At 44.8% G+C, this 13729-nt stretch overlaps 1 protein-coding gene across 10 annotated transcripts in view; it reads left to right on the top strand.

The window, feature by feature from the left end:
• The window catches only part of DOCK3 (dedicator of cytokinesis 3), a 292122-nt gene that overhangs the window by 188599 nt on the left and 89794 nt on the right, over positions 1-13729 (top strand). For all 10 annotated transcript variants that reach the window (XM_074312252.1, XM_074312255.1, XM_074312249.1 and 7 more), the window contains 2 exons: positions 2550-2638; positions 5535-5660. In XM_074312252.1, the coding sequence (XP_074168353.1) occupies positions 2550-2638; positions 5535-5660 (215 nt within the window). The remainder of the gene's footprint in view (positions 1-2549; positions 2639-5534; positions 5661-13729) is intronic.

The raw sequence follows: 13729 nt of genomic DNA, 5'->3' as shown, positions 1-13729 counted from the left end.
CGTCTCGTCTGTGGGGCAGGTGGACCGCCACAGAGGCACACAGACATTTTCAGATCACAGACATTTTGTGATGTAAAGGATAAACTGTCAACATTGGCAGTCATGCTCTAAGTATTAATTTGATTGGATGTAACATAAAAATCATGCCTCGTTATAATCACAACTCATTTGACTATTTAATAAATGCTTACATGTATAATTTTTCTTATAAAATATCTTCGTGATTGGTTAAAATATGCTGATGACACCACATCCACTTAGTTTCAGATGATTTGAGTAGCTCCTCTTGGCATCGTGAAAAGGGAGATGTTTGAACAGCCAATTAGGAGGTGATTACACTCGTCCAGAAGGGAGGTGATAATGGCTTAACCAAGGCCCTGAAGAGGAGAGGTCAGATGTGACAGATTTTAAGATAGCTAAATCTGCAGGATGTGACAGCTGGAAAGGTTCCGATTAAATGAAGTAGTGTGTTCCACTCAGTGGGAGGGAGTCTCTGGGAGCAGACAGGTGGGGGAAAGATGACAAAAACTCTCTTGTGGCCATGTAGGTCAGTGGCTTAGGGATGAGATTGGGCTGGAGATACTGCTTTGCAGCTTGGCAGCTCCGGGCAGTGGTTGAAATGATGGGAGTAGGTAGGATTGCCCAGGAAAGCTTATAGGATAAGAAGGAAATGGGCTGAAAGGCAGAGCTGTGAAGAATAGTTAAGGGGCGTGCGAAGGGAGAGCAGCGGCAGGGACAAGCCGTCCGTTGTCTGGCGTCTGAATTGTATGTGTTGGGTAGAAGGTGCATGTGAGTGAAATAATACTCGTTGTCGCTGCTGGTGTGGTCAGCAAAGCACCAGCTCCACGCCACTGCCAGGGAGCCAGGGAGCGTTTTCTTTCTTTTTTTTTGGAGAAATACTAAAATTACGCCATCTTTTAGAAGGGAGGGAGCTAATTTTCAAGACTTCTTTTGAAATGAGAGGGGGGAGTATGTTATTTATGACAAACTGTAGGCAGATTTCTGTTAAAGAAAGTAACTACTGACTTTAAACCTAGAAAGTGACAAAAAACTGACAGAAAGACAAGTCTTTGAATCCTCACCAGCTGGGCACTTCTCTGATGTACTGACTGTTGGAAGAGATGAGGCAGTGCATGTCAGACTGTAAGGGCTGGGTATGCTGCTGCCAGCTCCTCTCGCTTTTCATTTCCAACTGAGTTGCTAAATCACAAGTGATCATTTGAGAGAACACTGGCCCCCTTCCTTTGTTGGGAAGGAGTTCTGCAAGCAGAAGGTTATCCTCACAGCCCTGGACTGTGAGGACCTCATCTTTGACAATTCTTTACAACATCTCTGAGTAAGTGAGTCTCATTTATACTGACCAAGGAGTCCGAAGAGCCCCTGAGTTACAAAAAGAAGCTGGTGGCCACTCCCCTTTACCTCTGAATGGCCTCTGTACAAACCCTTTACTTAGAAACCTGTTGCGTTTCACACTGCTAGGTGGTACATGGTGGAACCCTTAGTGAGGTTTCCTCTTGGAAGTGCTCGTCCGGGACTGCACACTTCTGAGTAACCGCGGAAAGATCCTGTGGGCTTTCCTTTGAGCATGTGTCTATACTTCCCTGTCCAACAGGGGAAGAAGGATGGGGCCAGGCTATGGGGACTGCCAGTGTCCCATGGAATTTTCAAGTCATGACCCCAGTCTCAATTCTAGTTGTTTCATTGACGTGTCTCCATTAGGGTGAGGAATTCCTAGCCCCTGTTCCTGAGCTATACCTAGTGGTTGTGTGGCAAAGCCCTTGGAATTGCCCTTCAGAGAAGACTCTAAAATGTCATAAATTAACAGAAGTGCAGTGTTGTTCCTTCATGCTCCCTTTTGTCCCAATCTCAAAGTCCTTAGGAAAGAGCTTTACTCTAAGTTAGTTAGGCATCCAGCCTTCTCTGCTAAAGCCTTTGACTGCATAGGATTTCACAGTGAACCAAACCTACTACTCTCCCAAACTGTTTATTTTGGTCTGGCTGAAATACACCCACATGCAGATAGGCACATTGCCCTGCGCTTAGCAGGGTTTTCCTCTCTGGCCAATATGATGACAGCGAAATGGCAGAATAAAGCCAGTGCAAGGCGTGGTAGTTTCTAAACAGTACTACTTGAGAGGAACCATTTTTCTCTATCAGGAACTTTCCTCTGTAGCCTGGTTTGTTTTGTTGCTCTGTGTGTGTGTGTGTGTGTGTGTGTGTGTGTGTATGTGCACGCGCGCGCACGCGCATGTGTAAGGAACTAGAAAAGAAAAAACTTGTCAGGTGGGAGAGTGCTACCTCAGGGAAGAGGATGTTTTGCCTCTTAAACAGTATTTGGTAGAGATTCATTGTAGAGTTTCTGTTCTTTCCCAAGGAGGGAATCTTCTGTGAGCCTTAACAGAAAACGAGCCTTCTCTAATTTAGTAGAACATGCATTCATTTCTTTGGGAAAGTGAGAAGTTTCCCTTCAAACTTCGTGTTTCCCTTTGGAATGTCAGAGCACGTGCTTAAGACCCTCGAGAGCTGTAATGCCTGTCCTTCTGCTGCAGGTGCAACAACGAGAGTGAGTGGTCGCAGATCCATGAGAATATCATCCGCAAGTCCAGCGCCAAGTACTCCGCCCCCAGCGCCAGCCATGGTGACGTACTTCTCTGGCTAGACGACTTTGTGTTGCATTTGCAGTTGCTCATCACACACCTCATTCAATTTGTGCTGCTCAGTTGCCACGTGTACAGTTCAATCCCCTGCAGACATTTCTCCTGCCAGGCACTGTCTACCATTTCTTTGTGTGACAATTTGAGACCTTCCCTAATTACTTCCAGCCATAATACATTTTCTGTTCTTTCTATGATGGATTCCATGTGCTTTGATAGGTAACTTGAGTTCCAATTTAAATCCAGAGTGAACAGAAGTGTTACAAGGTCTGTCATGTTGTGAAGTCTGTGTTTTCCTGAACAAAGATTACACATCCAGCCCCCCACCAAACAGACAAATATTAATAACACTTTTTCTATTCCTGTTTCTTGTTAGCATCACCACGAAAGCCTGACACTAATGAGAATCAGCGATTAGTCTGCCAGTATCAGTCATTCTAGAACTAGAATGGAAAATCTTTATTTCAAAACAGCTTTTATCGTAGCAACTTCTTTTGTTTTTCCTCCTTTTAAAACTCTGTTTAAATAATTTCTGTCTAAATCTTGGTTCAGTTCTACACATTAGAAAGATTATCTTTTTTAAATTGATCATTAATTGCTTGATTAAATTGGAAACATTATTTAAAAGCCTCTGAACTTTCACATACCCTTGAAGATAGCGCCCAGGTTTACATAGAATCATGTTTCTCCTGATAGTTTTTACCTCTAAATCATTTCATAATCTCTTTTATATAACCTTCTTTGTTTTAACTTTCATAGACTTGTAAATAAAAGTTGAGCTTAAATGACAGTCAAAGCCACTGCAAGGCATGGCAGTTTCCCAAGTTGTTGAGAAGAACATTTGTTTCTCTGTCGGGGTCAGCAGATACTCAGCTGAGAGGATTCCCAGAGCAGCTACACACTAGAGGCCGCGAAGTTTGAGACCCTCAGCTGGGAGTGCTTGATTCCCCTGAAACTCTGTAGCATGGGGGTCCTCAGGGCCTCTGACAGTTTCTAAGTGACTTTTCCCTCTGGGTGTGTCGGGGTGCCAAGGAGCTCCGTGCAGTGTGCTAAAAGGGGGAGGGGAGTCCACATTCCTCACCTTAAAAACTAAGGTTAAAGCAAGCGGCAAATAAAATCTTGTTTTTAAAGTATAGAAAAGTTACTAACAATTTGGAAAACTACTATATATATAGTGTTCTTTGCTTTATTTACTTGATTTATAAAGAGATGCCCTTGGCTACAGGTTCTTGGGACATGATATAATTAAAACATGGAGAATAGTTTAAAAGTGAGATGGTGATAATAATACATTAAAAGAAACAACTGCAAAGCAGTGTCTGCCATCACCTTCCCCGACTAAGATGTTGAATTTTGTCTTATTTCCCAAAGTGAGCAGGGGCCATGGCATCCATCTTACTGTATGTGGGTTTTGTCCAGAACTTACAGACACTGGCCGTTGAAACAGTGTTAGAAAGGCGCCCATCCCTTTGTGCTGGAGGCGCCCCAGACTTCAGAGTGCCTTGGTTAAGATGACCATTGTGAGAGGAGGTCTCCGTGCACTTGTGGAAAAACCAGAAGGAAAAATCAGCTGCTGCTTTTTGAAGTATGTGACTGCTTCTTGGCAAGCCTTGACTTGGAAGCTGGTTGAGATCTTGGAAATTACCTGTGTCTACTCATGAAATAAATGAGGAAACCGATGCTCAATGAAATTACTTAGAGGCTGAACCAGGAAGCCCAGATTTCCTGGTCTGCAGGCCACTGGCCTTTCCACTCTTACCCAGCTTCTGAGCATGGGTTTTCCACTGCTGGACTCTGGGGTCTTCATGTCAGAGAATTTCATAGATCACTCAAGGAGTAGTTCAGATCTTTATTAGTCTCCTTAATTAAAGATACATCTTTATAAAAAATTAATTTATTTAGCTATAAACTGTCACCCATTTTGTTAAACAGCCTGGGCAGTTCATTGTCTTGGCAATTCTGTTTCCGAGGTCATTAGTGCTTTCCCTCAAGTCAAATCATATGAAAATGCAGGAGGAGTTGCTACATTGGTTTGAGTGAGGAGAGTGAATGTATCATTCAGCAGTAACTCTCTTAGTGCAGCTCTAATATTTGTAGCTCCTTGTTTCCATGGTTCCATTGTTGATATGTAGCCACAGACCTAACTCTTAACAATTCCAGTAGCCGAAGGTCATTAAGAACAAATGAAGACAAATAAAGCAGTTGGCATGTTGTTTTTCTATGTACTTTTAAATGGCTATTAACTACAGCTTTATGTACATATTTTGGGCTAAGATTAATTTACATTATTAACCCTCACCTAGGTCTTCCAGGAGAGTTGGGGGTGGAGAGGGACACGCCCGGTTGCCGACCCTCCAACATTCCACACAGGTGTCAGTTTGTCCAGTTACAGTTTTATTGGGCAGTCTTTCCCTTGAGATGAAATTCAGTAAGAAAACAGTTTTCTTGTGTCAGCGATCACATTTCCAGCTGGTGGGACACCCTGACGCAAGGCCTTTGGACACACTTGTTTTTAGTCTGCCGCTGTGTCTGTAGACTTGTCTGAGTCCCTAAATGTTCAGTTTAGGAATCCTCCCCTTCACTATTCACTAGAGCCCAGCCGGGCCCTAGTCTGGATGCTGGGGGGCCCCGTCTCTCAGACCTCAGCCTGTGTCTGGATAGACTAGTTCTCTGGGCTATTGAGGTCATCTTGACTTAAATTCCTTTAGCTTTCTAAAATGTTTTTCAGAATAATGTATGTTTTCTGCACTAATGTTTGTCTCAAAAATACTGAACTTTGCACATTTTCCTCTGAAACAGTGTGGCTCTTTGTGTCTCTTCTAGTACTATAGTACAGGGTGGGGTGTGGTTCTGAGGAAGAAAATGCTTTTGTTTTTGCAGGTCTTATCATTTCTCTGCAGCTGCTTCGTGGAGACATGGAACAGATTAGGAGAGAAAACCCTATGATATTTAATAGGGGATTGGCGATTACAAGAAAATTGGGATTTCCTGATGTCATCATGCCAGGTAAGCAGGACTTCTTGGGGCTGGGAGGAGGGTTCGGAGGATGGAGTCCAGTGCTCGTCTCAGGAGCAGTGGAGGAGCCCTGCGGCCATTAAAAGCGTCTGCAGCCCAACTCAGGTTGCTGGATGCAGTCTGCAGCCAGGAGCTCCTTTGGCTGTTGGTGATATTTGTTCCTTGCCAGAAACCCCCACATCACGTTCACCCGTGCAGCATGACAATCCTGCAGACGGGCTTTGTTGTCTCTCTGAAGGCTGGATGGTAGCCACCAACATGGGACTTCATGCCTTTTTACACTCTTCTCTTCCATTACATTCCTTAGAAGAGAATAGGCTCCAGAACTTCCCCTCTTTAAGGGGAAGAATATACCAAAAGCGTGCCTGTAGTATTCATTGGGAATAGCAGATACAGTTTAGCATATTAGGAAAAGAGATCAGGCAGATGGTATACATTGGGCACTAAAGAGTACGGCCTGGCCGGTTTCTCAGGGCTTGTCTCAGTCCCCTCGGTTTAGGCCTGATGGAGAGCCAGGGCAAAACGGGGGAAGGCACTGACTCTCTCGTGAGGTTCCAACGCGTCAATCCCAGGTTCATGTTTCCTAGTCAGACAGATGCAGGCAAAGCTGGAGAAGCGGGTCCAAACAGGCCATCAGAGCCACGGGGGCTTTAGCGAGTGAGGGAAGGGTCGAGGGGTGGCTCAAATGGAGGGCAGGTGGTCTGATAACCAGAGAAGATGCGAACAAGGAGAGGGAAATCGGAACCGACAAAGCTGGTTATCTGGATGGACGACAGGAGTGAACCTATGCTTTCCATTGAGTCTTAGTGATCTGCTAAGAGCTTACTTACTTTGGTTTAGAAGGGCCAGGCCAGGTGAGACTGAACTGGTCATGACCGGTCTAACTAGGCCCTCTGTGGAGTCCTTCGTGGTGCTGTAAATCCTCTTGCTGGAAATATTTGCCAGCACATCCCCAGAGGGGAGTGTGGCCTGAGCACAGAGGAGGCCCGTGTGACGGGCTCCAGCTGCCTTCCAGCTTCCCACACTGCGCCCAGAATTGTTTCCTGTTGTGATGCAGAGCCAGCTGCTGGGAATGGCCTTCACCTCCTGCTCATGCGCACAGTAGGGTCTTGTGTGGGAAACCTGGGCTACTCAGTCAATTCCATGTTTATCTTTAAATGCTAAGGAGACTTCGTGGTTGTGAAAAGCCCCCGTCAGGCTGCTGTGACTGTGATGTCCTCCATAGGATGTTTTTCCCATCGTGTCCTCACACCATTTCTCTGCCCTCTGTGGCCTTAGTTATCAGGAAAAGAAGAGCCCAGGCATCGTCCCTGGCTTCTTGATAATGTGTCATGGAAGGAAAAGTAGGTGCTTACCCAGATTTATCTGGTGATCATTTTTAATTAGATACCCAGGCTCACGAGATGGGGTCATATATTCTAAGAGATGTATTCAAAGTCCTTCCTTTCTTTCAAGAATTTGTTTTTCTTAAGATGTGGACATTTCCTTCCTATTGCCCTTCACACAGTCATAGAATTAAAACCAAGTGAGCAAAACTAGAAAGGAATAAGCTACAGTCAAAAATGCTTTTAAGCAAACTTTGATTTCAAGAGTTACACTGTCCCATCCTCTTGTGTGGAAAGATCTCTTTGTGGAGCACTCTGCGTCTCTGTATCGTTTGACACCACCATGGAAACCAGCTGTGTCAGGCATTGGTGAGGCAAACTGAGGCTAAGCGGGCTTTCCCTCCCCTGGGCAGCTAAGGGTCATTGTATGATTTGCCCCCCAGGCCAAGACACTGGCAGTCCTGGGAGGTCCAGGCTATGGCTGTGGGATGCTGCTTTCAGCGTTGTGTGCCGCTGAGTGCTGAGTGCTGAAGCTGAAAGTGAGGATGGTTCAGAGGCAGGAAGCAGTCTTTTGTGCATAATCTGTCTCTTCCTCTAGCCTTCCTCCCCCGAGGAAAGAGCTTTTTGCACAGATGGCCATTCCCAGAGTTGTGAGCTAACACTGACAGCCCCCCTCATGCACCCCAAGATAGCATCAGAGTGGGTTTGCCAACCTTGGGCAAGGTGAGGTGGCTGGCCTGCAGGTCTGTTGGAGCAGCAGGAAAAGTGTGCAGGAGTGTTTATGCTGCGGTCAACCTGTCTTGGGAAACCATGAATGTGGCAAGAAGTCCTTTGGTGAGCCTTCCAAGCCCTGGCCACCTGCAGCGGGTCCGGCCTTCCCCTGTGGGAATATTGTGCGTGGGCTGCAGCAGTCCCTCAGCCCGCACAGTGCTACTGTGACTAAGTTACAAGGCAGCTTCTTCTTGACACATGGACATCTAGGAGATGAACAAGGAAATAAATTGTCAGTAACTGTGCATTGCAACACTTAAGTCTGAGAAGTTGGAGTAAATGTAAAAATCAGAATTAGTCGTAAACTGTGATCCTCATTTTAAAACTACCCAGCATTTGGCAGAAGCTCCCAGGCGCTCCCTGGGAGAGTCTTTTTTGTCAGGATGGGCCAGGTAGGTCCTGTCAAAGGCTATTGACAGAACTTACAGCTCTGAGTGTAACCGCGCAGTTACAGTTCAGACAGGCGCTCGCCACACCAGTGTCCAGCATACCGTGTGGAAAAGTTCTTTCTGATGGTCTCCTGTTGCTTCCCTGGGTGTGTACAGACACACCACGTGACTGCTGTACACAGGAGATGTCCTACTCTGTACTATAGCTGAGGCCCTGACGTCTAGATTCTAGAACAACTAGATATGGGAATTTAAGCCTAATTTTGAAACTGGGCACTTACAGCCTTTTGTTGGTTTGTCACATTTTTGTGGGTACTTCCTCCTTCCTTCCAAACTCTTTTTAGTTTAGTACCAAAGCTAATAACTGTAGCGCACGTTTACTCCTTTCCTAGATTTTTTTCTAGAAGATGGGCAGGCAAGACTGGAGCAGGCCTGGTGTCCCAGGTGGACAAGTTGAAGTTAACATTGTTCCCAGGGTCTCACTGCTCAAAATTAGTCCAAATAAAAACCTTAAAGAAAATGGTCATTTAAGAAATAAATTTAAAAAAATAAAAAACATAAATAAATAAATAAATAAATAAATAAATAAATAAATAAATAAAAAAGAAAATGGTCAGCCAAAGACAGTAAATTGAAAGGGGCGATTTAAACCCTCTTACTCGAGAAAAGGCTCCACCTTCTCCGGACTATGTCTGAGCAGGTATGTGTCGCCACCTGCTACAGCCCTGTCTCCTGCTTAGCTTTCCTGGAAGTCTGTTCCCTGGAGTCATGAGCAATACAGGTCTGTCATGGCTCGGTGGGAATTACAACATTTTAACTTGCTTTCTCAGCCTTGAATTTTTAAGGTTATCATTTGCTGTGGGCAATATGGGCCAAGTTTATATTAGTTAAGTAGTTTTCTGTCTTGCCAGAAGAAATCTGCCCTTTGATTTAGTATCGTCTAGCTGATGACTTACATTTTTCCTAAAGCTTGGTTCTCTAACTTGCGTCAGAATCACCTGCAGGTTTGGGAAAGTGCTGGCTGTTGGGCCAACCCCAGCAGTTTCTGATACAGGAACATTGGGGTGGGACATGACAACTTGCATTTCTCACAAACTCCCAAGTGATGGTGATGTTGCTGGTTTGGGACCCCCTTTGAAGACCGTGTCCTAGAGGGTACTCTGCTTTAGGGATGCTTTGCCCCTCCCGGAGTCAGACCTGGGTTGCCCTGAACTGCCCATTAGAAGGCAGTGATGCAGGCATGGTGTCCCTCTAGGGGGCCCCCCGATTCTCGCCTTTGTGCTCAGAAGTACACTCTGTCCTTTGCTTTGACACCTGGTAAGAAGTGCGTGCTTCATCACCGACCTGCAAGTGATGTTTTATTCTCTTTTCCTGTTTGTCTTAATTGTTCTTGTTTCTCTCTGTGCTGTGCCCTCATTCTCGCCCCTTTCTTTCTGGTGCAGAGATGAAGATATTTGGGTGTAAGTTCTTGCTTTTGTGTGTCCTGTCTGCTTTTTGCCTGCTTTTTTTCCATCTTCATTTGTTTCATGGAATGTTGCAATACTGGGGTGGGGTGTCATGTACATTATTAATCCTTCATCAACCTCACCTTTTGGGGTAACTGACAAGACATAAGAAGAGAAGCCACCAGCCCAGCCTAGAAGACTTTGGCTGTTCATTAAGATCTGAGGAAGCTAAGGACATGTTGGAATGTTTAAAACCTTAACAAGCCCTAGGTATGTAGCTACCAGAAAAGATCTTTATGAGACAGATCAGCTACTCCCATTGAAAAGAAAATAAGTAGGCTTATCCCAAGCTACAAAGAATCAGAAAGGCAGAAAGCTTCTCTTTTCAGCTCGGCTGGACACATCTCATACAAAGGGCAAACACACATCATTTGAAAGAGAGCTCTCCTCAGGAGGAGTGATGCAGGTGTTTACCACAAGTAGATTCGTAGGACTGTGGTCTGAGTTCCCATAAGGCTCTGGCAGCGTCTATCAGGGATGGTTTGGGAATGACCACATCTGGTCCCACAACATGTTGAAAGAGCACATCCTTGACCCCGGAAAAGAATAACCCTAGATAGTGAGGTCACTGTGCCTGTTCCTAGCATCCTGCTAGAGCAGAGAACATCACTGACTTTATGACAATAGAAACTAGTAGACAAGTGACACTGAAGACATGGTTAGAAAACTAAAGAAGCCGTCTCTCCTGGGTCCTCTAAAGAAGTCCTGCCAAGAGTCGTTGTTGTCTTTTTTATTTGTTATTTTTATTTTTGTCTCTTCCTCAAAATAAGAACTACAACAAAATAAAACATTGGTTATATACGTGAAGCTGTCCTAGTTGAAAGGTTAACATCTCTCCATCTCCATGAATGCTGTCAGACTTCATCCTCTTCTGCTGAGAGAGAGAATTGGTGCCGTCCCAAGCAGGCTGTTGGGTCTGCTGGGACAAAGTCCTGGTTTCACATGGTCTTAAGGGAAAGAAAGTACTATTCCCAGAAGCCCCTCCAGAAGTAGACATGGTATAAGTAATATAGTATTAAATACTATTAGCCTTGAACCCAAAGCCTCTTAATCTGTGGTGTGAGTAATTTACACAGAAGGAACATGACTATAATAAGAAATCCAAACACGACTGAGTGGCCACACCTGTGTGCTGTCCTGGACCATTTCCCCTGGGATGGAATTCTGCGTAGGCTGTAACCGTGTGGCTTCAAAACTCCAAGTAAGGCTGGATTATCTGACAAAACTCCAAATAAGGCTGGATTATTTGACAAGAGAGTGTTACTAACATGCTCTGGTGCCTGAGCTGTACCTCCGAAGTTCTGCAACCCCATGCAGAGACTGCTCTCAGAGAGGCTGCAAGTATGTGTGAACTGTTTCTGCAGTCTTACTAGGCTGCAGGTCTGCAGAGACTCAGGCCGACCGCTGAGGCGTCAGTTCTCTGTCACTGCCAGAAGCAGGTCTGTCAAAATGTTCCTCAACCCCCTGAGATTTCTGGGAGCTGAAAAGCACTGTTTCCTCATAAGAACACTCACTTCGTGAGGACCCCAGAATGTTTCAGGCCATTCTCCCTAATGTGAGAAGCTGGCCTTTGGTTCATTGTCTTGCTTCTTCCCAGCAGCTGTTTGTATAGACTTAGAAGACTCTGGAGGGTTTTTCTGTTTTTTGTTGTTGTTTTGTTGTGTTTTCTTTCAATTGTGTAGTTGCAGTGTAGTGAAACTCTCCTTGACACATGAACACTCCAAACCAGGTATCACACTATATAGCCCATGGGCCAACAGCCTGTTTTTGTGCTACCTGCCAACTAAGAATGTGTTTTTACATTTTAAAAAGGTTTTGGAAACAAACAACATGTATGTGACAGAGACCTGTGGGTCCACAAAGCCTAAAATATTTACTATCTGGCCTCTTACAGAAAAAACGCACCAACCTCTGCCTACTCTGAGTCCCTAGTTCCTTGACGTGCAGCTCTATATACACCAACAGCTGGTATTGGCTACTGTGTGAAACAGGGAAAAGGACAAAGACTGTTTATTCTGAGGCCCTCTTACAAGAACAACCTCATTCATCCATCTTTCCATTCAAGAAACTCTGTCGCATGTCATCTGAGCACTAAGCACTCAGAAATGTAAGGCGTTGCTGGTGTTGGTCGATGCTCTGCCAACCACCGGAAGCAGAAGACACCTAACAAAGGGAGGCAGGACTCCTCAGCACTGGCTACGCCCACTGCTACAGAAATTCTTCCCTCCCAGAGCCCTCCCGGTGCGCCTCCATGCTGCCCAGCCCCCCACCCCCAGCCAAACTTCATCAGCATCTCGTCCCCTGGTGTTAAACCCTGGAGAGGGTCAATCACCTGGTGGTTTTTTACACCTATTTACAAAGTTCCACTGGAATCTCATGGGGTGGAAGCTCCCTAGGTGATTCGAATACAGCCACCCAGGCAGTGGTCCACAAACTAACCTCAAAACCAATGCTCAGGCCTTCTCTTTCCCATCCTTGTAATGTGCCTGTCCTCATCCCTCTCCAGGTAGGTAATATTCCTGGCAATTGGTGCTCAACTCTACAGGAGCCTCCTGGAGACAGTGCCTTAACCCAAAGGCGTGAGTCCACTGCGGCTCTGTGAACATGTAGCATGCACGAGGGACCGCTGAAGAGTGGGGAAGTCTGGGAGGCTATCCGTAAGGCAGTCCCGGAGCCTTTCACATTTGCTTCTGCTTAGGTTTTCTCCTAGTTCCAGGAGAATTAGTGGAGAGCTTAATTTAAGTGATCCCCCTTCTTTTGACAAAAAGGTCCCAGCAACATTAACCATCACAAAGTGCCATTCTTGAAATTGAGGCTGTATGCAAAATGGTAACCCACAAGGCAGCCTAATACCTATTTTGACTGAGAACATTCCTGGTCTAGGCAGGCGTGTTCTCCAAATAAAGGGCAGCCAAAGATCTAGTGAAATCAAGCTGCTTCAGTCTGTAACTCAGAGGTACAGCTACTTGTATTGATAAATTTTCCCAGCTAGGTGATCACCAAGGGCATTCTGCTTAAATAGAAATTTTAAAAGAACAAAAACTATAGGACTATCTAGCTCAGTTCTAGGAAAAGTTTGAAACGTTTCATCTGAAGGACATGTTTATTGTAACATGGTTAACTCGCATATAGAGCCACAGAAACTAAAAATGTTTGTACAAGCTAGAATACTATTGCTGGTAGCCAAAACCTGCTTTTAAAAGTCACATGGATTATCTTGAGAATAACTTCCAGACAGTGCTGGTTTAAACCCAGGTAATTTTTAAACAAAGCACCTATTCTTTAGATTAGACATTTAAATTCTGTGGACTATTCACTTTATGCCAAATCAGCCTAGAAGTTGAATAGTTATTTAAATTCCATAGAAAAGCTAATGTATAACTAAAAGGCTTTTATCAGAAGGTTCTGTTTTCAATTATTAAAATTCAAGGTATAACCAATTCTGATTTATCCCATTTTAATAGCAATAACCCATGGTAAAGTCCCCAGTTAATTTTGAATTTTACTTTTAGGACAGATTTTATTCAGCTTCTGTCCTGACAGAAGCAAACTGATGAATTTGAGTTTCCTTTCTCCTCCTGCTTGCCATCGTCACCCTCCTGCACACCCGAGTGCCATTTTAATGATATGCTACCATATTTCCCCAACGATAAGACCCAGCCAGACCATTAGCTCTAATGCGTCTTTTGGAGCAAAAATTAATATAAAACCCAGTCTTATTTTACTATAAGACCGGGTCTTTAATATAATATAATACAGGATCTTATATTAATTTTTGCTCCAAAAGACGCATTAGAGCTGATGGTCCAGCTAGGTCTTATTTTCGGGGAAACATGGTAGGAGGGCCCAAGCAGGGATGTCCAAAGGAGGCCGAGTAAAGTTCCAGGCTCCTCAGAGTTCAAAGTAGAGGTTCTGCTTAGCCCCAGAGGCAAGTCTGTGCAGTCTGCAAGGATGGGCACCGTCAGCTGTATCGGTGTGATTTTCAGAACACGTTTTCCTCCTCCTTTCATGGTAGCCTCAGGGCTGTTTGGGGAACAAGGTGGCTTTCACACATAGGGAGTGTTCTCCCA

The sequence above is a fragment of the Rhinolophus sinicus genome, linkage group LG10, assembly GCF_036562045.2.
Source record: "Rhinolophus sinicus isolate RSC01 linkage group LG10, ASM3656204v1, whole genome shotgun sequence".
NCBI lineage: Eukaryota > Metazoa > Chordata > Mammalia > Chiroptera > Rhinolophidae > Rhinolophus > Rhinolophus sinicus.
This window is presented reverse-complemented; position numbering and strand designations above follow the sequence as displayed.